At 47.3% G+C, this 22,863-nt stretch overlaps 7 protein-coding genes across 8 annotated transcripts; 2 read left to right on the forward strand and 5 right to left on the reverse strand.

Annotated features, from left to right (window-relative positions):
- The first annotated feature begins 134 nt into the window (after positions 1 to 134).
- BDBG_08912 (pre-mRNA-splicing factor ATP-dependent RNA helicase prp22) lies at positions 135 to 4,313 on the forward strand. Its single transcript, XM_031723783.1, has 2 exons — positions 135 to 3,707; positions 3,819 to 4,313. The coding sequence occupies exons 1-2, from the start codon at positions 1,251 to 1,253 to the stop codon at positions 3,993 to 3,995; spliced, it is 2,634 nt and encodes an 877-aa protein (XP_031581105.1). The 5' UTR covers positions 135 to 1,250; the 3' UTR covers positions 3,996 to 4,313.
- On the reverse strand, positions 4,041 to 8,211 carry BDBG_08913 (uncharacterized protein). The gene is made up of 3 exons (XM_031723784.1): positions 7,511 to 8,211; positions 7,322 to 7,449; positions 4,041 to 7,246 (listed from the first exon to the last, which is right to left on the reverse strand). The coding sequence occupies exons 1-3, from the start codon at positions 7,606 to 7,608 to the stop codon at positions 5,070 to 5,072; spliced, it is 2,403 nt and encodes an 800-aa protein (XP_031581106.1). The 5' UTR covers positions 7,609 to 8,211; the 3' UTR covers positions 4,041 to 5,069.
- A 3-nt stretch (positions 8,212 to 8,214) lies between these two features.
- BDBG_08914 (ribosome biogenesis protein Urb1) lies at positions 8,215 to 12,215 on the reverse strand. The gene is made up of 5 exons (XM_002620699.2): positions 11,987 to 12,215; positions 10,105 to 11,889; positions 9,227 to 10,035; positions 8,839 to 9,165; positions 8,215 to 8,771 (listed from the first exon to the last, which is right to left on the reverse strand). Exons 1-5 carry the CDS (start codon positions 12,141 to 12,143, stop codon positions 8,457 to 8,459), a joined length of 3,393 nt encoding a protein of 1,130 aa, XP_002620745.1. The 5' UTR covers positions 12,144 to 12,215; the 3' UTR covers positions 8,215 to 8,456.
- A 298-nt stretch (positions 12,216 to 12,513) lies between these two features.
- On the reverse strand, positions 12,514 to 14,893 carry BDBG_08915 (pre-rRNA processing protein Esf1; the record flags this gene model as incomplete). Its single annotated transcript, XM_002620700.1, has 2 exons — positions 12,514 to 14,702; positions 14,812 to 14,893. The coding sequence occupies 2 exons, from the start codon at positions 14,891 to 14,893 to the stop codon at positions 12,514 to 12,516; spliced, it is 2,271 nt and encodes a 756-aa protein (XP_002620746.1).
- A 536-nt stretch (positions 14,894 to 15,429) lies between these two features.
- BDBG_17914 (uridine kinase) lies at positions 15,430 to 17,219 on the reverse strand (the record flags this gene model as incomplete). Its single annotated transcript, XM_002620702.2, has 8 exons — positions 15,430 to 15,913; positions 15,989 to 16,220; positions 16,276 to 16,317; positions 16,370 to 16,483; positions 16,565 to 16,607; positions 16,665 to 16,803; positions 16,876 to 17,003; positions 17,073 to 17,219. The coding sequence occupies 8 exons, from the start codon at positions 17,217 to 17,219 to the stop codon at positions 15,430 to 15,432; spliced, it is 1,329 nt and encodes a 442-aa protein (XP_002620748.2).
- A 167-nt stretch (positions 17,220 to 17,386) lies between these two features.
- On the forward strand, positions 17,387 to 21,465 carry BDBG_08918. Of its 2 annotated transcripts, XM_002620703.2 has the most exons (5): positions 17,387 to 17,825; positions 17,883 to 17,962; positions 18,163 to 18,358; positions 18,589 to 21,040; positions 21,193 to 21,465. In XM_002620703.2, exons 1-4 carry the CDS (start codon positions 17,808 to 17,810, stop codon positions 19,105 to 19,107), a joined length of 813 nt encoding a protein of 270 aa, XP_002620749.1. In that variant the 5' UTR covers positions 17,387 to 17,807; the 3' UTR covers positions 19,108 to 21,040; positions 21,193 to 21,465. The 2 variants fall into 2 exon arrangements, with proteins under 2 accessions (XP_002620749.1, XP_031581107.1); XM_031723785.1 differs by lacking the exon at positions 21,193 to 21,465 and having other exon boundaries at positions 17,387 to 17,962; positions 18,589 to 20,843.
- On the reverse strand, positions 19,400 to 22,863 carry BDBG_08919 (NADH dehydrogenase). The gene is made up of 6 exons (XM_031723786.1): positions 21,842 to 22,863; positions 21,482 to 21,770; positions 21,374 to 21,425; positions 21,170 to 21,320; positions 20,370 to 21,101; positions 19,400 to 20,211 (listed from the first exon to the last, which is right to left on the reverse strand). The coding sequence occupies exons 1-6, from the start codon at positions 22,665 to 22,667 to the stop codon at positions 20,195 to 20,197; spliced, it is 2,067 nt and encodes a 688-aa protein (XP_031581108.1). The 5' UTR covers positions 22,668 to 22,863; the 3' UTR covers positions 19,400 to 20,194.

Raw genomic sequence — 22,863 nt, forward strand, 5'->3', positions numbered from 1 at the left:
GATAATCTTAAGCGCACGGTTTTGGTGGCAATAACACTTGCCGGTGTCGGATCTCGCAATAACAATGTTCCGTTACAACGGAGATATCTCCTATCGAAGCGTGCGGAACGGAACAGAGAATAGAAACTCAGTGATTTCTACCCGCTTTCTACCTCTGCTCAAAGGCTCTTTAAATCAAATACCTTTCTGAGTCCTCCTTGCGTCAGCATGGACGATCTCGAGTCCCTGGAGCTCTTTTCCCTCGTGTCGAAGGTAACCACGGAGCTCCAAAACCATCTCGGGGTCAACGACAAAACCCTCGCTGAGTTCGTGATCGACCAACATTTAAAATGCAGCTCGTTTGCGGAATTCAAGCGTGCACTCGATGAAATCGGAGCCGATTTCCCTCAGAGCTTGATCGAGAGTATAGATCGTCTAGTCCTGACGCTGCACCCAAAATTCAAGGGTAAACAAAAAGAATCCTCCAGGGACAATGAACAAAATGGCAAAGACGAGGGGTTGGATGAACTTGAGAGGAAAGCGCGTGTTTTTAAAGGTCTAGCGGTCCCTGATAAGGTGCCACAGTGGGAAGACGATGATACGACACCTGGGGGACCAGCATCGACGGACGTTGCGACTGCGGGCGCGATGGATGATACTTTTGCGATGTTGGAAGGTTTGGCTGGAAAGGCAAGAGACCGCAAAAGTACGACGAATACCAGGAAGCGAAGCAGGAGCCCAGGTGGTGATGAGTACGATGGGGGCAAATCGCGGAGGGACAGGTACCGATCGAGGTCCAGATCACGGAGCGCAGAACGGTCACGGCGAAAACGAGATGATCTGGATGAATTTGGCAGAGCTGTTACGAGAACTAGGGGCAGAGATGATAGGTACGCCAATGGCTTTGGTGAAAGCAGGAGGCGGCGGGATCGCGATGACGAGGAATATTTCAAACGACCCCCAACACCTGAACTAGACGACCAACCTATTCTCTTCAAAATCTACGACGGGAGGGTCACAGGGATAAAAGACTTTGGCGCATTTGTGAACCTCCTAGGTGTGAAGGGGAAAGTTGATGGACTCGTTCACGTATCCGCGATGCAAGATGGCGCACGAGTTAACCACCCATCTGACCTTGTGTCGAAGGGCCAACCCGTAAAGGTGAAGGTCAATACTATACAGGGGGCTCGAATCGGCTTATCTATGAAGGAGGTTGATCAAGTTACTGGTCGTGATCTCGCCCCGCAAAACGGCTTGCTTCCGGTGCCAATATGGAACGACTTAACGGAACTGGCTCTGATGACCGCTACGGGAATCTCAGCACCCCTGTTCCCATCATTGAAGATGACGAGGGCAGGCCTGTGAGAAATCGAAAACTCTTGAATTCTCCGGAAAGATGGGAAATAAAGCAACTCATTGCATCGGGCGCCGTTTCCGCGGCAGATTATCCAGATATTGACGAGGAATACCACGCTACCCTTACGGGAGAAGGCGATTTTGAGGAAGAGGAGGATGTGGATATTGAAGTTAGAGATGAGGAACCTCCGTTCTTGGCTGGCCAGACGAAGCAATCCCTTGAACTCTCTCCTATTCGTGTTGTTAAGGCTCCGGATGGCTCACTCAATCGTGCTGCTATGGCTGGGACCAATTTGGCCAAGGAAAGAAGAGAGCTACGACAACAAGAAGCTCAAGACAAGGCTGCCGAGCAAGCTGCGGGAGTGGATCTCAATGCCCAGTGGCATGACCCTATGGTTGCACCAGACGAGAGGAAGTTCGCTGCGGATCTGCGGAATGCCCAAGTCACGAAGACAACGGATACAATGCCGGAGTGGAAACGGGTGACGCAGAGCAAAGACCAATCTTTCGGGAGGAGGACAAACATGACGATGAAACAGCAGCGCGAAAGTCTTCCTGTTTTCAAATTCCGCAAACAGTTACTGGAAGCCGTGAAGGAAAACCAACTTCTAATTGTTGTTGGCGATACCGGCTCTGGTAAAACTACGCAGCTAACCCAGTATCTCGCTGAGGGTGGATTTGCAAACAACGGCATTATTGGTTGCACTCAGCCCCGACGTGTAGCCGCGGTCTCCGTCGCGAAGCGTGTTTCAGAAGAAGTTGGTTGTCGTTTGGGCGCAGAAGTTGGATACACCATCCGATTTGAAGACTGCACCAGCCCCGAGACGAAGATCAAATACATGACAGATGGTATCCTCCAGAGAGAAATTCTTCTTGATCCTGACTTGAAGAAATACTCGGTTATCATGTTGGATGAGGCTCACGAGCGAACTATCAGTACTGATGTTCTATTCGGCCTCCTCAAAAAGACCATTATACGACGGCCTGACTTGAAGATTATCGTTACCTCAGCTACTCTAGACGCTGATAAGTTCTCTGAATATTTTAACATGTGTCCCATCTTCTCGATCCCGGGACGAACATACCCTGTGGAAATCATGTACTCGAGGGAGCCAGAATCGGACTATTTAGATGCAGCTTTAGTCACAGTGATGCAGATACACTTGACAGAACCCGCCGGAGATATCCTATTATTCTTGACTGGTCAAGAGGAGATCGATACGGCCTGCGAAATTTTATACGAACGAATGAAAGCGCTTGGGCCTAGCGTTCCTGAACTGATTATTTTACCCGTCTATTCTGCTCTTCCTAGTGAGATGCAGAGCAGGATTTTCGAGCCTGCACCCCCTGGAAGCCGGAAGGTTGTCATCGCCACAAACATTGCGGAAACATCAATTACAATAGACCAAATATACTATGTTGTTGACCCGGGCTTTGTAAAGCAAAATGCTTATGACCCAAAACTTGGAATGGATTCCCTCGTTGTAACACCCATTTCCCAAGCACAGGCGAAGCAGCGATCCGGACGAGCAGGAAGAACGGGACCTGGTAAATGTTTCCGTCTCTACACTGAAGCAGCGTATCAATCGGAAATGCTTCCAACCACTGTCCCCGAAATTCAACGTCAGAATCTCTCACATACGATTCTCATGCTAAAAGCCATGGGCATCAACGACCTTCTTCACTTCGATTTCATGGACCCTCCCCCAACGAATACTATGCTTACGGCACTTGAGGAACTTTACGCCCTCTCCGCTCTTGACGATGAAGGCCTTCTAACTCGGTTAGGAAGAAAAATGGCTGACTTCCCCATGGAGCCGGCATTAGCCAAAGTGCTAATCGCCTCCGTCGAGATGGGCTGCTCAGACGAAATGCTCAGTATCGTCGCCATGCTTTCAGTACACAGCATTTTCTATCGGCCCAAGGAAAAGCAACAACAAGCGGATCAGAAAAAGGCCAAATTCCACGACCCCCATGGCGACCACCTCACCCTTTTAAACGTCTACAACGGATGGAAGAATTCACGTTTCAGCAGCCCTTGGTGTTTTGAGAACTTCATACAGGCGCGGCAGATGCGGCGCGTGCAAGATGTGCGCGAGCAACTGGTCACCATCATGGAGCGCTATAAACACAAAATAGTCTCCTGCGGGCGAAACACGACAAAGGTCCGGCAGGCGCTCTGCTCAGGATTCTTCCGGAACGCGGCTCGTAAGGACCCACAGGAGGGTTATAAGACTTTGATCGAGGGCACACCTGTCTACATGCATCCCAGTTCCGCGCTATTTGGTAAGGCCGCTGAGCATGTCATATTCCACACTTTGGTTCTTACGACGAAGGAATATATGCATTGTACTACAAGTATAGAACCAAAGGTATGTACCTCCTTCCCTTTACTTTCCCCTAGACTACTTTCCCGGTTATCCCTATTCAAAAGCAGAGCAAAATTAAATATCCGTTCTAACTCTCTTTTTACCAAAAAACAGTGGCTCGTTGAAGCAGCGCCCACATTCTTTAAAGTTGCGCCAACCGACCGTCTCTCGAAGCGGAAAAGGGCAGAACGAATCCAGCCTCTCCACAACCGTTTCGCAGGCGACGATGACTGGCGGTTATCCGCGCAAAGACGCCAAGGAAGAGGTGGTGGCGGTGGAACTTGGGGTTAATAAAGAACCGTGTCTTGTTTACATTCCTTCTCATGTCCGTCTCATATGGGTTATATTATTTGGCAACGCCTGACGTATGTAATTACTATATACACCTACTTTTCTTTTTTCCCACTCCTTTTTTTGGCGTTGTAACTGGGAAAACAGCTAGCTGAACGCTGGCGCTGTTGGTTTTGTTCTTTATCTTAGTTTGATTTGTACACTTGATGAATTTGCTTTCAAGGGGTGGTAAACAGGTACTTTAGTTACCCTAATTAGACGGGGGTATTTAATAGAAAAGTGGACCATTCTTCTACTTCCTCGTCATCCTATTTGCTCTTTCCTTTAATCTTTTCGTTATAGACGGCGTCATGTGAGAACACAAAAAGAAAGGTAATGTAACGGAACGTAGATATGTCGGCAAAGTCCAATATCAATGAGGAATGAAAGTATATTATTTATCAACGTACCTGACCTACCCATTCCACGGCCTAACCATAATGTGGATATATATGTAGATATATAAAATGTAGAGAAGGAGAGAGCGAGGGCATGGAAAAACATGAAGCCTAAAGGAAAAAAGGAGCAAAAATAGAAAAATAGGTACCAGCAAAATAGTGGATGCCAACAGCATGGGAAGAACGAAATAAAAGAGACAATCAGGAAAAACGAAGAAACCGAGGCCGTACATGAGAAGAAATGGAGAATTGCCAAACACGCAAGCAAAGAAATCACTAACGTACGTGGGTAAACTATAAACAAGTCCCATCCATCCCAAAGTCCAAGTCCAAGTCCAAAAAAAAAAAAAAAAGAAAGAAAGAAAAGAAAAGAAAGAAAGAAAGGGAGAGGGAAAGTAAAGGAAAGGAAAAGCACCACAAAACCACAAAACAATAAAGAACGCGAATATGAGGTAGGCCAGGTAGGATGATAAATTATACTACGCAAATTGTTGGTTATGCCTCAGTGTGAAAAGATAAGATTGGAATCCGCTCAATGTCAGCCCTAGTCCTGCGGTGCAGGCTCGATGATAGTTAATCTTAAAGGAGGGTAGGTGAGGGCTTCTTGATTCTCAATCAGTCGTTAGCGAGGAAAGTTTTAGCGGTATGGACCCATCATTCCTGCGCCATTCCTAGCAGCCATGCCTCCGTCTCCGCTGGGAGGGCCAAACATGTCAAATGACTGCCTAGATGATGGTTGGGGTGGGCCTTGAGGAGGCATGCCACCATACTGGCCAGAATTTCCATGAGACATACCCATCATCCCATCTGGTGTGTGAGGCATTGGTGGGAATGCAGACGGTGGTGGGGCATTCATATTCACATAACCTGGGGGAGGCATCATGCCAGGGGGAGGTACAAATGGTGGCGGACCACCCCCCATCGCATTTCGTTGATAAGCTTGCCGGTCATTCGGAGGTGGGCCTGCGGCATGCATGGGCATAGGAGGTGCGGCTGGGAAGTTTGGATTCATATTTCGGTTTGGCTGCTGAGTAAGTCCAGGTGGCAACATGAATTGGTTTGGGCCAGGGGGCTGCGGCTGTTGGTTAGGCCATCCAGGCGGCTGGATCTGCTCAAATCCAGGTGGGCGTTGCAGCGCCAGTGGGGGTTGTCCGGGGCCAGGTGGACGAACTCCAGATGGCTGGTTAGGGGTCTGGTTACCCTGCGATGGCGGGAAACCCATATCATCAAAATAGCCCATAGGGGGGCCGTTAGTGGTTCTACGGCGAAGCTGGTCTCGTGGGTCTTGAGGCTCCGCTCTCCTGATATTAGCAATTGCTGGATCATCAAGGAAAACGGGAGATTTCTGTTTCTCCAACGCTTGAGCTCTTATATGCATATCTCGCACATTCATTGCTCCACCAGTTTGAAACGAAGCAGGGGGGGCTCGAGGGTTGGCCTGGTGATTTGGAGAGGAAATTTTGGACTGCTGCATAAGTCGAAGTAGGAACTCAGTGTCATGATTCGGCCCAGGTGGTTCTTTTGGTTTCTGGACGAAGAGAGCCTCCAGTCCCGGAGGAGGGTCCCGTGGAGAGTTCAATGGAGCATACTCTTGTCGAATAGAAGATTCTCGTATAGGGGACGACATAGTTGTTGACGATTTAACATAATCTACTTGTGGTGGTGGGGCCTGCGATGGCTGTTGTTGCATTGACCCGTCCACCTGAAGGCTAGCCTTCCTAGATTTGTTTCCTCCAAGCATTTGTAATATTCGCTGGAATCCCTCTTGATCTGCGTCGGTTGAAGCTGGCCGGACCTGCTCAGTACGGATTATAGTTTGAGGCTCCGGTTCCCGATTCACAGGATCGGAGGGCGAGTTGAAAATTCCGGCAAATCTCGATGCTTTAGTCGCCTTGGTTGGAAGTGACTCGATATTGGCATTTCCATCGGGAATAATCTCGGGAGTATGGTCGCGGACTTGTTTACTCTCACTCCACAGGCCAAAGAACTTGTCCAAGCCGGGATCCACTAGGGACGGATCCAAGGTTCCAAATATTTCACCATCAAGCCGTTTAGATGGCTCCTTTGGTTTGGATTCTGTGTTCACTGGTTCTGGAAAAAGTTCCTTCTTCTCCTCTTGGGACGCCGCTTGAGCAGAGCCTGCTTTCATGCGCTCCTTCCAGCGCTGGAAATCTGCTTGAGTATGCGTCTCTTTGGACCCTTCTCGATCCGTCGAATCCAACCATTCTGGTTCCTGCTCATGCTTCGTGGGTCGATTCCAGTCCCTATCCCCGCCATGGCCACCACGGCGCCATTCACGATGTCTGACCGGCGTCTTCTCCTCCTCGCCATCCACGGCATCCGGTGTCTCGCCATCCCGGAACCAATTATCATGCTTGACTCTACCCTGGCCGTCTCTTCGGGGTGGATATCGGCCATGTTCCTTGTCTCGAGGAGTCCGTTCATTGCTACCTTCCTGGTGGTCACGATGATCGCGCATCTCCCACCGGTCTGAATCTCCATTCCGCCTGGGTCTTCTATCAGATTCTTCTGGACCAAATGTCCGGCGGGTTCTCCCCCCAGACCAGTCTTCCCTATCGTCTCGGACAGCGCGGCGGCCATTGGCTAAGATTGGTTTCGTATCCCTCCGGTCGTTATCTCGATCTCCAACGTCTCTATCCTTGAAGAATTTGTCACGAAAATTGTACCGATCTTGTTTCTGGTCGTCAGTCTCATTAAGTTTTGCAGAGGATCGATCAGTAGCATCGATCGATTTTCCGAATCCACGGGATGCAGATGCAAATGAAGTCCTGGGCGGTCCCAAAACAATATCTTCTAAAACGGAGGGAAAGTTTAAGTCAACAATGATAATTGATATGGCTGTAATTTAAAAAGCTACCCAATGCTTACCTGAAGTCGAGCCACGCGAGATATGGCGGCTCTCGAAAACACTTGACCTCCTGTTCGCAAGATCTTGTTGAGGGCCTGGCTCTCGGCTATTAAGATTTTTCTTTTGTAGGGGCGGGTCTGGAGGTGGTCTACAACAAAACACCGTTAACAACCGGTTGCCAACTAAATAAACAAAGCGCACAGACTTACCCCATCCATTCTTCTATAGGAGGTAAGTTATCTGGTTTGACAACTAGGGGAGAATCGCGTAGCTGTAACAGCTCCGAAGGCTTGTACCGTCGGGCCATGGGAGAAAGTGTCGAGGGCTCGGGAGGGAGAGGCTCTCATGACCCCGAGGAGGGGGATATGAGGGGATGAAGGTGGCTGAAGCCAAACAGAAACGTAGAATGGGGAAATTATATTGTTTCCAATGTGAGGTAATAGGTATAAAAAGTAGTCCGGTGTTGTTTGTAGCGAAGTATTTCAAGGATCTGGCCTGGAGCTGAGAGGTGAGGTCGGAGTACGGAGTACAATTGGTGTGTTTAGGATGTCCAGGAAGTCCAATGCTGGTCGAGTCGGGGGTGAAGGTGCGTCAATAGGATGTTGATTTGGGTAATAAAAGCTGTGGGTATCTGAGAAATGAGGTCTCCGAACTGCTGTGTTTGTTTAAAAAGTGTGTAGAGGGGTGATTTGTGCGTTGGTTGTGGCCAGAACTGCGTGGAGGCAAGTTGAAGGTTGATGTTGAGATTTTTTTTGGTTTGGCCCAAAGAGGCAAGTCTATCACCAATCCAGCCAGACAGCTTTTTCTTCGGGCAAAATTTGAGCGAGAGGGATGAGGCTCAGCGCAACATTGAAGATCTATATAATCTCGAGTACAGAAATATCACGGTATTTATAGGAGTGCAAGTATGAAGTATGGGAAATGAATATGTGATGATGTGTGTGCTAAATGATTATCTATAACACGCGGAAATTTATGAGCAAGGTGCTTGCTTCCCTCACCTATCTGCAAGAATTTCTGAAATCTGCACCAATATACACGTAAATAAACAAAGATTGTCCCCATTAGGATGGCTTCTTCGTCCTACTAAAAAGCTGCAAATTCAGTCATCCGCCAGTGAACCACACTATTCTACCGGATTCCGTAGACATCTCCTCACCCTAAAATATGAGCTACCACATGTGGCAAAGACGATCCACTCCACTTATCAATCCATTCATGATCAGACTTGTTGTGCAGCTCACTGGCAATTGCCCGGAGGATATCACTCTGGCTATCGTGTACTGATACTTGGCCTTGGATCCAGCTGAGCGCCCCATTTCGCGTTAAAAGAGTAGTACTCCCACCCACTTCGCATGCCCTGAACATGAGATGCAACACAGACTTTCGCAATGAGTCCGGCAAGCTCGGGGAGTTATATAGCGAAAGCACCCGTTCGAAGACATTAGCACGTCGGTAGATGTCCATGTCCTGAAATTTAGCGGGTCAGCATTACGTTCGAAGAAGCTGTTCAAATACGAACAGATGACTATCATACCTTCTTCGTTCGCAGGCCATTAATGAGCAAACCAAGCAGCCATCCCACTTCCTCATGATAGCTGTCATCGTACTCGGACTCGTGCAACAAAATTTTATCTATCCAGTAGGATGGAATCTTGCCAACCTCCCATCGCGGGCTCTTGTTCAAGAATTTGTTCACCTTGCCGTATATCTTGTGAAGGGGATCAGTGAGTACCATCACTATCCGCGCGGCAAGCTCTCCAGCAATGTACGGGAGTGGTGTCTCTAGCCCAACCTCCTTAGCAGTTTCTAAAACTTCACCAGCAACAATAAAAATGGGTTGGCTCTCCTCGTATGTTGATTCCTAAAAGACCTGTTAAAATCTGGAAAAGTGGTATCTTGTACATGATGAGATTAATACTTACTCGGATCTTAATCATAAAGCGAGATATCGCTGCACTGGCCTGTCTCCGGATTTCTCCATACTCTGAACACAGACAAAGCATCAATTCGCCAATATGGCCTTTCTCCAGCGCAAGCTCGATTTCCTCTCTTTCCCATCGATGCAGGACTGGATGCGATTCACTTTCGACAGGCAGTGCCCCAAACATCTCCATCAGATTGACACGGGGCCCCTGATCCTGGGTTTCGGATTTGGAAGAAGCATCCGCAGCAACTAGAGTATGGCCACTCCCATTCTGGTCGACTGCTTCCTTGGCATTTTTAAATGCGACTTTCAAAGCTGACCGCGCCTTCTTGTTTTCTATGGTACTAATAACCGAATCACGCACAGTTTTTAAAGCCCTCTTGGCCTCTCCGGCCATTGCTAACAACCCAAGGAATCGAGATATCCAATTCGAGATTATCACTTGCTTGTCACTCTGCCCGCTTTTGACAACGAATGGCCACTGTTCGTTGACAACACAAACAAGAAGACTCAAGTTCTCTTGGCTGCGACCAACCAAGGACTCAGCGAAATCTAAATAGAGGACGGGCTTCTTGACCAATCTAGTGATGCAGTTGTCTAGAAATTCTAGTTGAGTTGCAAGAGCAGTGCTGTCAGATGCGTCAATGCTTAACACCAATGCGTTAAAAGAAGCAGGGCTTAAAATAACCGAGTTCTGGATTAATACGCCTTGAATTAGACTTTTGATGTCGTCGATGGGAGCTTGAACAGTGGCCGTGTTGGTAAGGACTTGGAAAACAGAGACGAAGGCAGAAAATTGGAGGGATTCTAAATATATTCCAAATTAGTTTACTAGTCGAAGAAAATTAACCTCGTGAAAAATACAATCCATCTCACCTGGTTTCTGCCACCAACGCATCATAGGAGACTCCCGGGCAATAACCAATAAGTTCTGTAACTGGCTGAAGAGCAATTCTTTATCCTCAGGCTGAGATTCCCCGCTGTTAAGTTGTTTCAAAACCTCAACCAATGTCAACGAAATATCGAATTTTTCCTCCAGAGCAACGGTCGGAATAACCTGGTAAAACATGGCGAGGAGTTCGAGCACCGCGTCTTGCTGTTGGAGGTTGTCCCTTCCAGTGTTTCTGAAGAGTAGTATGACATCTTTCATCGAGGGAGATCTTCGGCAAAACTCCTCAACGAGCTTGCCCGCCGCTTGGGTCCAGAGTTCTTGTCCGGTTTCTCTCTCCTTACTAAAAATCCGAAGAACATTTTGTAGCTTGCGTAGAGCCAAGGTGATAGCCCGAACCGCGAATAAAGTAATTATGTCCGTATTTTGATTTAGACATCTTGTCAAGATTTTCTTTGTTAGTGGTCGAGGAAGTATGCTTTCGATCGCAACGGTCACTGGCGGAGGGATGAGTACTGTTTTGCCCTTCCATCCGCAATTTGTAGGCACTGGAAGTTGGATTGTAGAGAAAAGAAAAGCGGACTCTCCTAGCCAGCTCGGGGTAGGTTTAGGGTCAGACGTGAACATGGTTCGCTTCGAGAAGAAGTCAAATACCAGCTCGGGTACAGCTCTGAAGATCTTCAGTAGAAGTTCCATTTGCAAGGTATCTGAATCCGGGCGAAGAAGCTGTATTAATGCCGATAGATTTCCGTTGCGAACTGGAACTGACTCCTTATATTTATCGAAGTGGGCGGGAGAGTCGAGCCCGAGGGGAATTGCACCATCGTCGTTCGGCGGCAACACATCAGGGTTGCTTCCAGTAGGATACCATCCCGTTTCCGGTAGTAATACTCCTTTCTCTGAGTTCGTGCAAACTTCCAACAACAGTTTATGAATCTCGTTTGACACAGATTCCTCGTTTACCACAGGCTCGTGGGATTCCTTCTCATACCCATAAAGAGTGACGAGTCGTTCAAGGTTATGACGGTTTAGGAATCGGCTTTTAACGTTCCGCGAAAGTGATGCATCACTAGCAATATGCTTATCAATAGCGCGTATAACAGCGATAACAATGTCTCGAGAATCTTTGCGGATGTCTTCCAAGAAAGCACGGATAAGTTTCCCTTGACCGATGATGTCCTCTTTAGCAGTGGCGTTTTGGAAATTCAAGTTAGCGAGCAGGTAACGCTGAGCGTTTCGACGGAGTCCTGACTTTTGTTGACCTTCAGACTCTGCCTCTGCAGTAGATTTGCGGACACTGAGGAAGATGTCAAGTCGCTTAAATGTGATTTCTCGCCTTCCATAAACAAGGCGTGCAACGGCACCCCCATCAAAGCTCACAAGTTCTGTAAGAAGGCGTAAGCAGGGAGAAATCAAATGTTCCTTGGTCTTGCTCGCGGTAAATGCGCGATTGAAGAGCTTGAGCTGCTCCTTTTGTAACAAAAATTTGCACAAGACCAACCCGAAATCTCGAAACTCTAACTGGCTAGAAATCGTCTTCAGGAAAAGCGCCAGCACAGACGGAATCAATGAGAGTAAGGACTCTTGATTTTCAGTCTCTGCAAAATTCCATGTTTGAAGTAGATCATGGAAGCAACTTGCTTGGGTTTCATCGCCCGCGTTGACGAGCTGAGAATCGCAATAAGCTTTGAGAACGCGGAGCTTTTTCGCCTTTTCGTTCTCTTTTTCAGCTTCCTTGATTGAAGTGAGGAAGTCCTTGAAATACCGAACACCTATTTGGAAAATCAGAGATTTGGTCGTCGTCATGAAATATGATAAAAATATTTGGAAAGAAAAGGATAAAGTAGCCATTGCATGCATTCTACATACCCTGTTTCACTTCCTGTGAAGCACTCTGCTGGAAGGCAAGAAGGTTGCGCAGTTGTGTGTGAGAGGTGATTGTCACAGCTGGCATCTGTGTACCAGTAGAGCCAGCATCAATTTTCCTCCTCTTCGTGCGCGAGGCGTCTTCATGGAAATGTGCCATGGTTGAGCGTTGCTGAAATTGTAGCTGTTCTGGTCAAGAGGAACAAATATGCTGGCGGGATTTTGCTTTTCATATTAACTAAATTTCATCGCGCGTTGTGATTGGTCGCTGGGCAAGCTTCCTTCAAGAAGTTCGTCCCGTCCTGTTAACCACCACTCTACGCTTGAAGTCAATGATAGACTAAGAATTTAAAATGTGTAGGAATCGGAAGAGGATTATTTGACTATTTTACGTTGATTCATATCTCATCCTCGGATTGCAATCCTCCGAGAAAATATCTTACAATGAGGTATCTGTAGCTTGCGGATTGCCCTTCCTTCTCCAGGAGGGGGCTTGTTAGAATATCAATTTCACTCAAACCACTATGTATCTATGACTTAATCCCTTTAGTCTTCCCCTTCACCCTCTCCACCAGTTTGTTCAAATCATCGGCGTCAGCTACACTCTCAACATTCCTAGAATCAGTGCCTTTCCTTCTCTTCTTCCCGGGCTCAGGCAGTCCCCGATCCGCAACAATATCATCATCCTTATTCCGTCGCCTTTTCCGCCCCTCCTCCAATAACGCCTTCATGCCCTCAGTTGCCTTGAACCGCGGATTCGAAGGATCAATGGCAAACTCATGATTCTCCCAAAGCCGTTGGAATCGCTCATCCTTGACGTCCACCTTGAAATTATCCGGGGGTGGTTCAACAGCGTCACTCTTCTTTCCCTTCTTCTTTCCTGCTTTCCGTGCTCGTTTCTCTGCTTTCTCAATATCTTTCATATCAAAATGTTTAACATGCGAAGTCTTGTCGTCGACCATGAGTAGCTCCAGTTCAGCGCGCTTCGCAGCGGTGGCGGCTTCATCTGCTTCCCGCTCTTCGCGTTTCTTTCGTCTTTCCTCTCTGCGTCTCGCCGTTGCAGCTGCTGCGTCCTGCTCAGGAGCAGTGAAGAACGGATCATCGAAGCCCAAGTCTTCCTTTTCACCCTTCGAGTCTTCAGGAGCCTTGTCTTCGGCTTCGCCATCCACGAGCAGTGGTTCACCATTTCTAGCGGCCTTCATTCTAGCTTTTCGTCTCGCTTTCCGTTCCCTCTCTTTCCGTATATATTTTTCTGCTGTCGTCTCTTCCTTTTCTGGTTCGTTCTCAAATACGTTCCCACCAGATGCTCCTGTAGAAAGGCCCGCCGAGAACGTTATTTCCATATCGCCGACCGGCCCTTTACTCCTAGATTCAGTTGTAGACTTATCCTTATTGAAGCCAAGCAAAGCTCGGATCTTCTCTCGCGCAGCCTCCTTTTTGCTTAGTTTAACGGGGGCGGTGGTCACAATGGCGCCGTCTCCCGCTGTAGCATCGACAACTTCCACTCCGCCATTCTCATCACCCCCGTCATCAGAGCTATCGCTGCCCAAGTATGCTTTGAGGTCATTCTCGTCAATCTCTTTCCTACCACCTTTGAACGCTCTTGCTTGTGCTTCCTTCCGACTCGTATCATCCGCGTCCCACGTAAGCCTGACTTTACTATGCTGCAAGGCATCAGTAACAAAGTCGCTAGGCTTGTATCCGTCGGGAATCCTGTCGCATTCGTCTCTTGGGGTATCATTTGAGAAATCTGTTTCGTCAGGGACGAATCTCAGATCGAAAAAGTTTGCGCTGCTCATATACTCAGTCCCGTCTACAGCGTCATAGATGTGTTTGGCAACTGCTTCAGACGAGCAGATCAAAATGGCGTAGAAGTACCGGAGCCTTTCAAGCTGGTACTTGCGTAGATGTGCGGAATCAAACTCGTCCCCCTGATCTTCCTTAATGATAGATTGTTTGATTTTCTCTTCCTCCTCTTCCTCATCCTCCTCTTCACTCTCAAGATCACTATCCTCTAGATCGCTTTCTTCATCCTTCTTCTTCTTTGAAGCAAAAATTTCCTTCGGTGGCCCCTCCATTTCCTCCCTCTCCATCCTCTCCCGCCCAAATTCACTAGGATATATCGAAACCTTGTGGATACTCCCTCCAGGTGGTAAAAAGCTCGAAAAGACGGCCATTAAATCTTGCGCGCGAATATTATCCCAATCCAGATTAACGACCGCAATCCGCCGACTGACATCACCAAGTGGTACATCGCTTTGCTGTTGATTGGGAAACTGTACTTCCTCCACGTCCTCCTCAACATACTCATCCTCTTCCTCACTCGAGCTCTCATCCGAAGAGGACTCGGAGAATCCTCCATCTCTTGCGGGATCGTAGCCCCGTTTGTCTGCCTTGCGCAGTTCCTTTTCTACCACCGCATCATCGTCCACACTTATATTATCATCGTTTTCATTTTCTTCTTCTTTTTCCGCGTCTTCTTCCTGCTCTTCTTTGCCTTCATCCTCCCCGTCCTCATCAAGTCTGTAGAATCTCTCCAGCTGCTTTTTCGTATCATCCCTCCGTAACTTCCTACCGTACCGGTCGACAGCGGCATTTTTCGAAAAGTCTTCATCGCGCAGCATGTGCGCGAATCGCTTATCCAATTTGACATGAGTATGTCTCTTGCTGGGCAGCCTGTATCGGGGATCGGATTGGATGTTGGCGAATCGTGGATCCGCTGTAATGTCCAAGAATGTGTTAGTATGAAGGGTACATAGAACAGGATTTTCTGCACCCCTCGTTCTACCAGTAGCAGTAAAAAGGAGGTAGGTACTATAGTAACATACTTATAACTGGTCCAGTTCCATGGTTTCCCGCTGATCGTGATTTTGCCCGCTTGGGTTTCTCATTCTTCCCCGAGTCGGCCATGGCGAGATGGCTTCAACCAGCAAGGATATTCGTTATAGAACGGGCGCTCTTTTTTTAAAAGAAAGTCGTTCAGCGTTGATGGGAAATGTTAATGTGGAAGACACATGGGTTATATATACCCTTGTAGCTGCTTCCTAATAGCTATTAAATGGTCTCAAAATTTTGTGTTCGTCGCGGGTCCTCAAGCTTGAACAAATTCTTTTTTGATTTGTTTGATGCTGGTGGAGGTGGTCCGTGCATTGGCTTTTTTTAATCTCCTATCTCCGCACCAGCGAGATCCGTCTCGCATTCGGGAATGAAATTATGTATGTACTTCATACAAGAGATCACTACCGTTATAGAAAGCTAAGGGATATAACTATTTATGGACATGACATCTCAAACACCACCTGACTCTAGCAATCATTTCCAATAATGATCCAAGGGAAGGTAGAATAAATAGTTCAGACGGAAAAGAAGGGACAAGGATATGTATGATACATGCACGATTCGCTACAAATCGGAACAAAAGTAAGCGAAATGGGTATCTCAATCACCTAACACCCGAAATAACGCTTCTCAATCCATCTCGATTCCCCTTCGTCTTCTATCCGACCCACCACAACTTTGACGTCGGGATAGACGGCGGTTAATCTCTGCAAACCGCGTTTCCCTGCGGCGAAGGTTACAAACACGATACGCCCTTCATCTACCCCATGGTCGACGAGGACTCGCACCGCCATCAATGCAGCTCCACCACTTGACATTTGTGGATCAAGCAATATGACAGAGGCGTGCTCATTGATATTCCGGGGTAGTTTCAGAAAATGCAGTTCAGGCTCCCCTGTCCGGTAATTTGTTTGAATGAGAACCCGGCCAGTAATACAGTCTGGAATCGTTCGTTTCAGGCCCGTTTCCAGACAAGAACCACCGCGAAGGATAGCAACGGCGGATACTGTACCTGCAGGTCGCAGGCCATGATAGATATATTGCTCAGGTGTGGTCACCGTGGCGGGGACGAATGGGATGGTATCCAGCGCGCTATCTTATCTCTTAGCTCTTACGGCTGCTTCTTAATGTATAAAATAGGGAAAGGTATGGAAACACAAGACGTACCGTTCTATCATGAGGCATGCTAGCCGGTCAAAGTAGAACACAAAATCAACCTGCTCTGTATGAGGATTTTGTAAAATGGTGTTTATACCCACCAACTGGGGGGTCTGCTCCATGACGATAACATTCGCGGATAGGGGTTTCTCTTCAACTTGCTGGCCCAGCCTTTGTAGCTCAAGATAATGGGCTTCAGATTTCTCTCGAAGGATTCGCTGGATGTGCTTAACCACCATATCTGATTTCGTCAATTCGGGTGCTCGGATGAACAGCTGAACAGTCATGGCGCATACCTATGGCAGTTCTGTTTTCGATGCCTCGGGGAATTATTATGTCTTTACAACCAGTCAACAGCGAACGTTTTGCCTTGTTAAGGGGGATAAATACCGGATATGTGGCGTTGAGGTTCCACAAATCTTGTGTACGATGGCTTTACAAATTTGAACCATTGCTTGATGACGCCGTCTATCGTCCGTCCTCTATCTCGGACGTCTCGCAGAACTTGTAGTAGGTGTTTCTATTAGTCGAATAATCTTCCCGAATCAAAGAAACATACGTGCAAGCTATTGCAGGGGTTCTTACTTCTTCTCCCGAGGCAAACGTCCATATCAGCTTCCACGAAAATCTAATGCTGTTAGCTAGAGAGGGCACAGTTTTACGAGGTCTTGCTACATGCCTTGACATCCATCATGTCTGCTACTCTTGGGTCCGTAAAAGCCAGTATTCCTTCGAGGATGACAACATGCGGGGAGTATAGAGAGATCGTCTTCTCTTCCCGCTGATGTTTCTCGAAGGAATAGATAGGTATTTCTACCTTCCGACTACACCGCAATGAACTAATTAGCAAGGATCTACAGGCATAAGCCTCACTAGAATCTGTTGCCAGATCTTACCCCTTCTTGAGGGAATGGAGCGTATCCACGAGGACGTCAAAATCGATTGCGTCCGGCGAATCGAAATCATACTCATTTTCATGCGCAATTGCATTTTGCTCGGGGGTAAGAGTTTTATAAAACGAGTCCTTTTATAAGTAATCCCAAATTAGTCCTTCCAGCCGCCCGAGATCATGTATCCCATCAATACTAAATACCATGACGAGAATCACCACCCACGGCAAGTTCAACAAATTGATGATTTCCATTGCAACCGAAGATTTGCCCGAGCCTGAGCCGCCAGCAATTCCAATAATAGTCATATCCGCCCATGGCGGGGAGTATCGGGCTCGGGGTTCCACCATGGCGAGTATGTAAACGACTAAACGGCGTGAGACTGTGAAACTACCACGAGACCCTGGTCATGGGTCGAAAAGTCGAAAAGTACGCCGTGAGATGGAAAGTGAGATAAACAAGACGCTCTAGTTTCCCGGTGTCATGACATAGAATAAGAATAAGACAACAATGAGTATGTATATATGGGGAGTCCGCAAAATTATTTCATCCTGTCCAGGCTCTATCGGCCATCACCAAGCCAGCAATCTTAACATCGTTGTGTGCTGAGATTGTGCGTGTAAAGTTATTATTAACCTTGGGAAGTGGAGAGCAGGGGCTCACGTGCCGATATATCACATGAGCGCCAAGATAGGCTAGGCGCGTGCTGAGTCAGAAGCGGAGCCTCGCACTACCCTTTTCTGCATCTTTTTTTCTTCATCCAACTTCATTCTTTCTTTCTCCTCTCTTGCTTGTCCCCAGCAGATCATAACTCTCCAGCAGCCTGTCATCTCGCCCCATGGCTTGCGAGCTGAAGGGTTCCTCGTTCTCATCTTGAGTCTACCATTTTCCTGCTTTCTGCTTGCTGTAAGCTGGGAATACCAAAAATAGCCATAATCATGACGTCTGCCAACTTAGTATGTGGCATCCCCGTCGGCTTTCTTGCAGCACCGTGGGAATACTGAACGTTCCAGATGTCTCCAACCCCTTCTACTACCACGCCAACATGGCATCATTTCGAAAAGAAGGTCGAGGACGTGAAGCCATCAAAGACGTAAGTCCATATTCCTATGTTTTTGCCCGTGTTGCTTTGCTATTATGATGTGTTTACACAATCAAGTTGGGAATCTCTCTGAAAACACTTGAAGAGAATATGTTAACTTGTCCTTCTGATCTGCAAATAATACCTTTCGTATTGCCCTATGCAACCTGTTCCAAATACCGTGGATATTGGCTAACTGGTGGATTGTAAAGTGATATCAATTTCCTTGTGATGGATTATCTGGTCGCAAATGGCTACCCATCCGCGGCACAAAAGTTTGCTATAGAGGCTAATATCCAACCAAAGCCTGACGTGGAGTCAATCCAAGAACGGGTGGATATTCGAAATGCTATTCACTCGGGAGATATTCAGTCCGCTATCGAGAAATTAAACGAGTTGAACCCGCAGGTACTACTTACACTTTTCCTTCTTTGTCGCTATTCTGTCCTTGTATATTTGAACATATATATTTCCTTGCTATGATTAAATTTGTTTCATGCACCACTCATATTACCTCCTCGGTGTTGATGATAAAAACTCATCTTCAGTCCTCAGTATGACCAGCAATCACTTAATGTTGTATAAAACCCTTTCATTGTCATAGATTTTCAAGTTTCTTGCTAACAGCCCATTTGCAGATTCTGGATAGTGATCCTTCTCTTCACTTTTCCCTTCTACGATTACAGCTCGTTGAATTGATACGGACCAGTACATCCACCCCAAATGGAGATATTACTCCTGCTCTGGACTTTGCTACGTCCCACCTCGCCCCTCGCGCACCCACTAACCCACAGTTCCTTGAGGATCTTGAAAGGACGCTGTCTCTCCTGATATTTCCATCTGATAATCTTGCCCCTTCGTTAGCTGCGCTGCTGGATCCAGAACTCCGGAAAAACATCGCAAACCATGTAAATGAAGCCATTCTACACAGCCAAGGCGCGAGGCGTGAGGCGCGCCTACGTAACCTTGTCAAGCTTCGATCCTGGGCTGAGCAAAAGGCACGTGAGGCAAAGAAAGACTTACCTGAAAAAATCGACATTGGCCTCGAGCAAGACAGGAACGACAGTAATGACAGTAGCCAAAGCGAAAACCAAAACGGTAGCACTGATGATGCCATCATGCATGAGCAGGGAGAGGTGGATCCAATGATATCATAGCATATGCGGTCGATGCGTTAATACTAACTCGCAGCAGCATCTATTCCCGAACAACCAAATAAGTGGAACAAGGACACCTGCTTGGTTGTTATCCGCTACGATGCGTCCTATATATCTTCTTATTTTTCTTCCGACTTCTATACTTTAGCGTGGCGTTTGGAGTCCCTTCATACATGGTGCCGGTTACCATTCGTTCCAAGGGCCGGCGATTTGGCCTATGAAGCCTTCCCGAATTCGAATTACATCCGTGTTCGAATTATCTAGAGTTCATCCAGTCTCTGTATGAAATGAACGAAACCTGTTGGGAAGGTGATGGCGGAGCAATTGTGTTTTCACTTTTATTTTTCTTTGCTTTCGTACTTGACCTTTTAATGAGACATGTGCACTTCCTATTTCACCATTTTTCATATTTGTGCAACAGCGAATGCGTCCCATTCAGTGTAAAGTTACAACTTCCTTTAACTATATTTACTCCCTACACTAAAGCCACCCAGCCTATATAGACCGCCTATATGAAACCCTCCGTTTTCTATATCGATATTTATACAAGGTCAATTAACCTGCACTTGTCCTTTGCAACCTTGGAATCTTGAAATTGTATATCAAATCTAGGTGATAATAACCACCTTGAGCAAGGAGGAGCCACCCATCCAATACAAAAGCCTGAATCCATAAAAACACCATCCCGAAAGCAAACAAATGAAACCGCCGAAGAAAGAGTGAGCTGAGGTGATGAGTATGTATTTGAAAAAAAAGAAAAAGAAAAAGAAAAAGAAAAAGAAAAAGGAGACGAGTGTTTCCCAAAAAGAAGTATTTCGTCGGTGATCGGAGTCCTGTCGACCGCCGTTGAAATTTAGAGGAAAATAGTTGTTTTGTGTAAAGATGCGGCAAATGGGTTGCCCTCTGCCCGGCCTCCAACTTGGAAACCATCTAGCTGAAAGAGATGGTGAATAATTTGGTATGTAAATGGGCAGGGTATCGTTTTGCGTCTATGGAAATGGACCTCTAACGGCCGGGTCTTTTTATCTTCGCTTGGAGGAAAGATACGAAAAATATTCGCTCTAACGGGGTATATATCATGCTTTTGTTAGAAGCTCGTCATATCTGAATCGATGTGTGAGTTAGCTAGGTGAAGTTCCACAAGGTCTTTTTTTCTTGGCAGTGGTAGGCCATTTCCAAATTCAATAGATGGCATATTCTAAACACGGAAAGGACGGAGAACCGGCCCCTTAAAATATAGGGTGAATGCTGTTTTAACATACCTCTTCCAAACATGGCTCTCTTCGTCCAATCCATCGCCAGCAAAATTCTAGTTCGCAAACTGACGCTCTGCGCAAAATATATACTTCGCCAAAGATACACCGCCAGCAACCCACCTCCCCAGCTCATACCATTGAAGTCGAAAATAGCGGCATTGCCAATATATGCCAGACTACCAAGATGTTTGTACCGGAACGCTTTGTAGACCGCTTCGTCCAAGTCGCCATAGTCTACCTCATTCGCCTTCATGCCAGGCATGGCCTGCGAAATCTTATTGAACTTGAGTCCCAGATACTTTCCCTGCTGATTCGCTCTTTGCGCCGTTGCAGGTAACGATGTCAGCTTGGAGTCGATTTGGAGGAGCAGTTCTCGCAGCTCGTCGAAATCGAGGGTACCGCTGCGGTCTGTGTCGTATTGTTCGAAGAGCCTATCCAGGCGGCGTAAATGGCCGGATGCCTGTGGGAACCGCCTCTTCACACGCTGGGCTACGTTCCGCCATTCTGCAAAGGTGAGGTGAACCTTTTCTGGATCTTTGCTCTTTTCCCAGGCAATGGTGCGAAGGAAGGTTACGATATGGTCTGCCACGTTGTTTTGGACGCTAGAGCAGTCTCCGATGGCATATACGTCGCCCATTGGAGTTCCGTTCACACGAAGATGAGAATCCGTTAGAAGAGTAAGTTTGTTAGTCTGCGCACCGAGTTTCTGGGCGAGTCGTTTGCAGAATGCGTTTTGGGCTGCAGTATTATTCGGATGTTAGAGAGGAAAAAATGCTGGGGGTATCTAGGAGGGGCATTCTACTGACAAACTCCTGTTGACCACAAACAGAAACCCATGGGAATCTCTTTTAGGATCGGCTTTCCATCTTCCATCTGTGTGAAGAGGATCTTGTCTTTTTTCACTTCCTTGACCCGAGAGTTTGTAAGGACATCGACTTGATCGTTTGCAAACCGTCGCTACCAAAGTCAGCACACAATAAAACTAAGTATTCCCGAGCAGCCAGACATACCTCTGCATACTCAGATAGAGTTTGATCATACGTATTGAGAATATGAGAACGGCTGATAAAATGCGTCAACAATCATAATCATGCTGGTTTAGCAGATAGCGAAAATACCTTTGAATAAGATGCACGGAGATTTCGTTCCTCAGTATCCGGGGAAAGGAACGGAGTAAATCTTCATTGAGCATATCAAAAATCTCGGCGGCAAATTCCACTCCTGTCGGCCCTCCGCCACAGATCACGAATGAGAGCAGCCTTCTCCGCTCCTCATCACTCGTTGTAGGGAGACAGGCAAGTTCTAAATTGTCTAGGACCTTGTTTTTGATCTTCCTCGCATCATCAATGGATTTCAGGAAATTGCAGTGTTCAAGGCCCTTTACTCCATGTGGATTTGTCGTCGAGCCTTGGTACTCCGTCAATAACGATCTAAGATAAGGGGTACGACGAACCGGGTCATTGCAGAAGTTAACCTACCAACACCAATTACCAATTTATCATAAGGCAAATAAAAACGCCGTTCCTGCCCATTGCTGTCTAGCTGCGATACTTCCACAAGTTTTTCTGAGAAATCAACATCCACTGCCTGTGCGCGGAGAAAATGGCCTCGAACTCGTTGCACAATGGTTCTGACCGGTTCGACCAAAGACCTCAGGCCAAGTGTCCCAACAGTCGCAGATGGCAGCATGGGAGTGAAAAGAAAATAACTTTCAGGTGAGACCACCGTGACATGATAATCACCCGGTCGTAGAGTCTTTAGCAATGACACACTTCCCCAACCCGTTCCTAGTATGACTAGTTTCGGCTTATCCCATTGTTCCCTCATGGATTCTGAATCATGGTCATCAATCAGTACGTCGGCGATTGGGAGGTTCTTCGGTCCACCCCGACGAGGAATCAACGCCAATTCCGATACGGGCACATCCTGGAAGGTCAAATCATGACGGTAGGTAGTAGCGTCGTAGACGAAAAACCCAACAAGAAGAACGCCCCCAATAACGACAAAAATGCCACAATATGCGAACAGATTGTATATAATCCTCACTGTCGTGCTTCTCTGTTTCAAGGGAGGTTGGGTGCGGCCCAGGCGAATTGACCTTTGCGGTTGAGGGCAGAAGTTAAGTTGAACCTTCGTTGACAGTGGAGGGAGGGAGGGCCGGCGCGGAGTGTGGAAGCATCGTTGAGATATAGACGTTGTAGTGCCCAGTGGTCGCGCCGGAAATCTGCGATGTTGTAAACATGCTTTGGAACTACCGTGGGTCAGCGGGCGCAGTAATCGCGTTCGTGCCTGGAGAGACAGCATGGGGGCAGAAACCAGCTAGGTGGTGTATTCATATAATACATGAACAATCCATCGAAATATGGGTGGGTGGTGTACGGGGATAAAAAGCAGATGGATATCCAGAGGTATCTCTATCCTTTGGTGTCGATCAGATTGGCGGGATGAGTTGGCAAACCAACCGGTCGGTCCAGGGGTTGCGGCAGCCGGCAGGACACGT

Source organism: Blastomyces gilchristii, assembly GCF_000003855.2.
Source record: "Blastomyces gilchristii SLH14081 genomic scaffold supercont1.31, whole genome shotgun sequence".
In the NCBI taxonomy this organism is placed as follows: domain Eukaryota; kingdom Fungi; phylum Ascomycota; class Eurotiomycetes; order Onygenales; family Ajellomycetaceae; genus Blastomyces; species Blastomyces gilchristii.

Bases quoted from the DNA above. Each gene is read 5' to 3' on its own strand.
- BDBG_08912 (XM_031723783.1), top strand. From the start codon at position 1,251: ATGGAACGACTTAACGGAACTGGCTCTGATGACCGCTACGGGAATCTC. The intron at 3,708-3,818 runs GTATGTACCTCC...ACCAAAAAACAG, and splicing joins CTACAAGTATAGAACCAAAG to TGGCTCGTTGAAGCAGCGCC.
- BDBG_08913 (XM_031723784.1), bottom strand. From the start codon at position 7,608: ATGGCCCGACGGTACAAGCCTTCGGAGCTGTTACAGCTACGCGATTCT. The intron at 7,450-7,510 runs GTAAGTCTGTGC...GTTTTGTTGTAG, and splicing joins CCTATAGAAGAATGGATGGG to ACCACCTCCAGACCCGCCCC. The intron at 7,247-7,321 runs GTAAGCATTGGG...CCTCCGTTTTAG, and splicing joins CTCGCGTGGCTCGACTTCAG to AAGATATTGTTTTGGGACCG.
- BDBG_08914 (XM_002620699.2), bottom strand. From the start codon at position 12,143: ATGGCACATTTCCATGAAGACGCCTCGCGCACGAAGAGGAGGAAAATT. The intron at 9,166-9,226 runs GTAAGTATTAAT...CAGGTCTTTTAG, and splicing joins GCTTTATGATTAAGATCCGA to GAATCAACATACGAGGAGAG. The intron at 8,772-8,838 runs GTATGATAGTCA...GCTAAATTTCAG, and splicing joins ATGGCCTGCGAACGAAGAAG to GACATGGACATCTACCGACG.
- BDBG_08918 (XM_002620703.2), top strand. The intron at 17,963-18,162 runs GTAAGTCCATAT...TGGATTGTAAAG, and splicing joins GACGTGAAGCCATCAAAGAC to TGATATCAATTTCCTTGTGA. The intron at 18,359-18,588 runs GTACTACTTACA...GCCCATTTGCAG, and splicing joins TAAACGAGTTGAACCCGCAG to ATTCTGGATAGTGATCCTTC.
- BDBG_08919 (XM_031723786.1), bottom strand. From the start codon at position 22,667: ATGCTGTCTCTCCAGGCACGAACGCGATTACTGCGCCCGCTGACCCAC. The intron at 21,771-21,841 runs GTAGGTTAACTT...CGGAGTACCAAG, and splicing joins TAAATTGGTAATTGGTGTTG to GCTCGACGACAAATCCACAT. The intron at 21,102-21,169 runs GTCAGTAGAATG...ATAATACTGCAG, and splicing joins TTTGTGGTCAACAGGAGTTT to CCCAAAACGCATTCTGCAAA.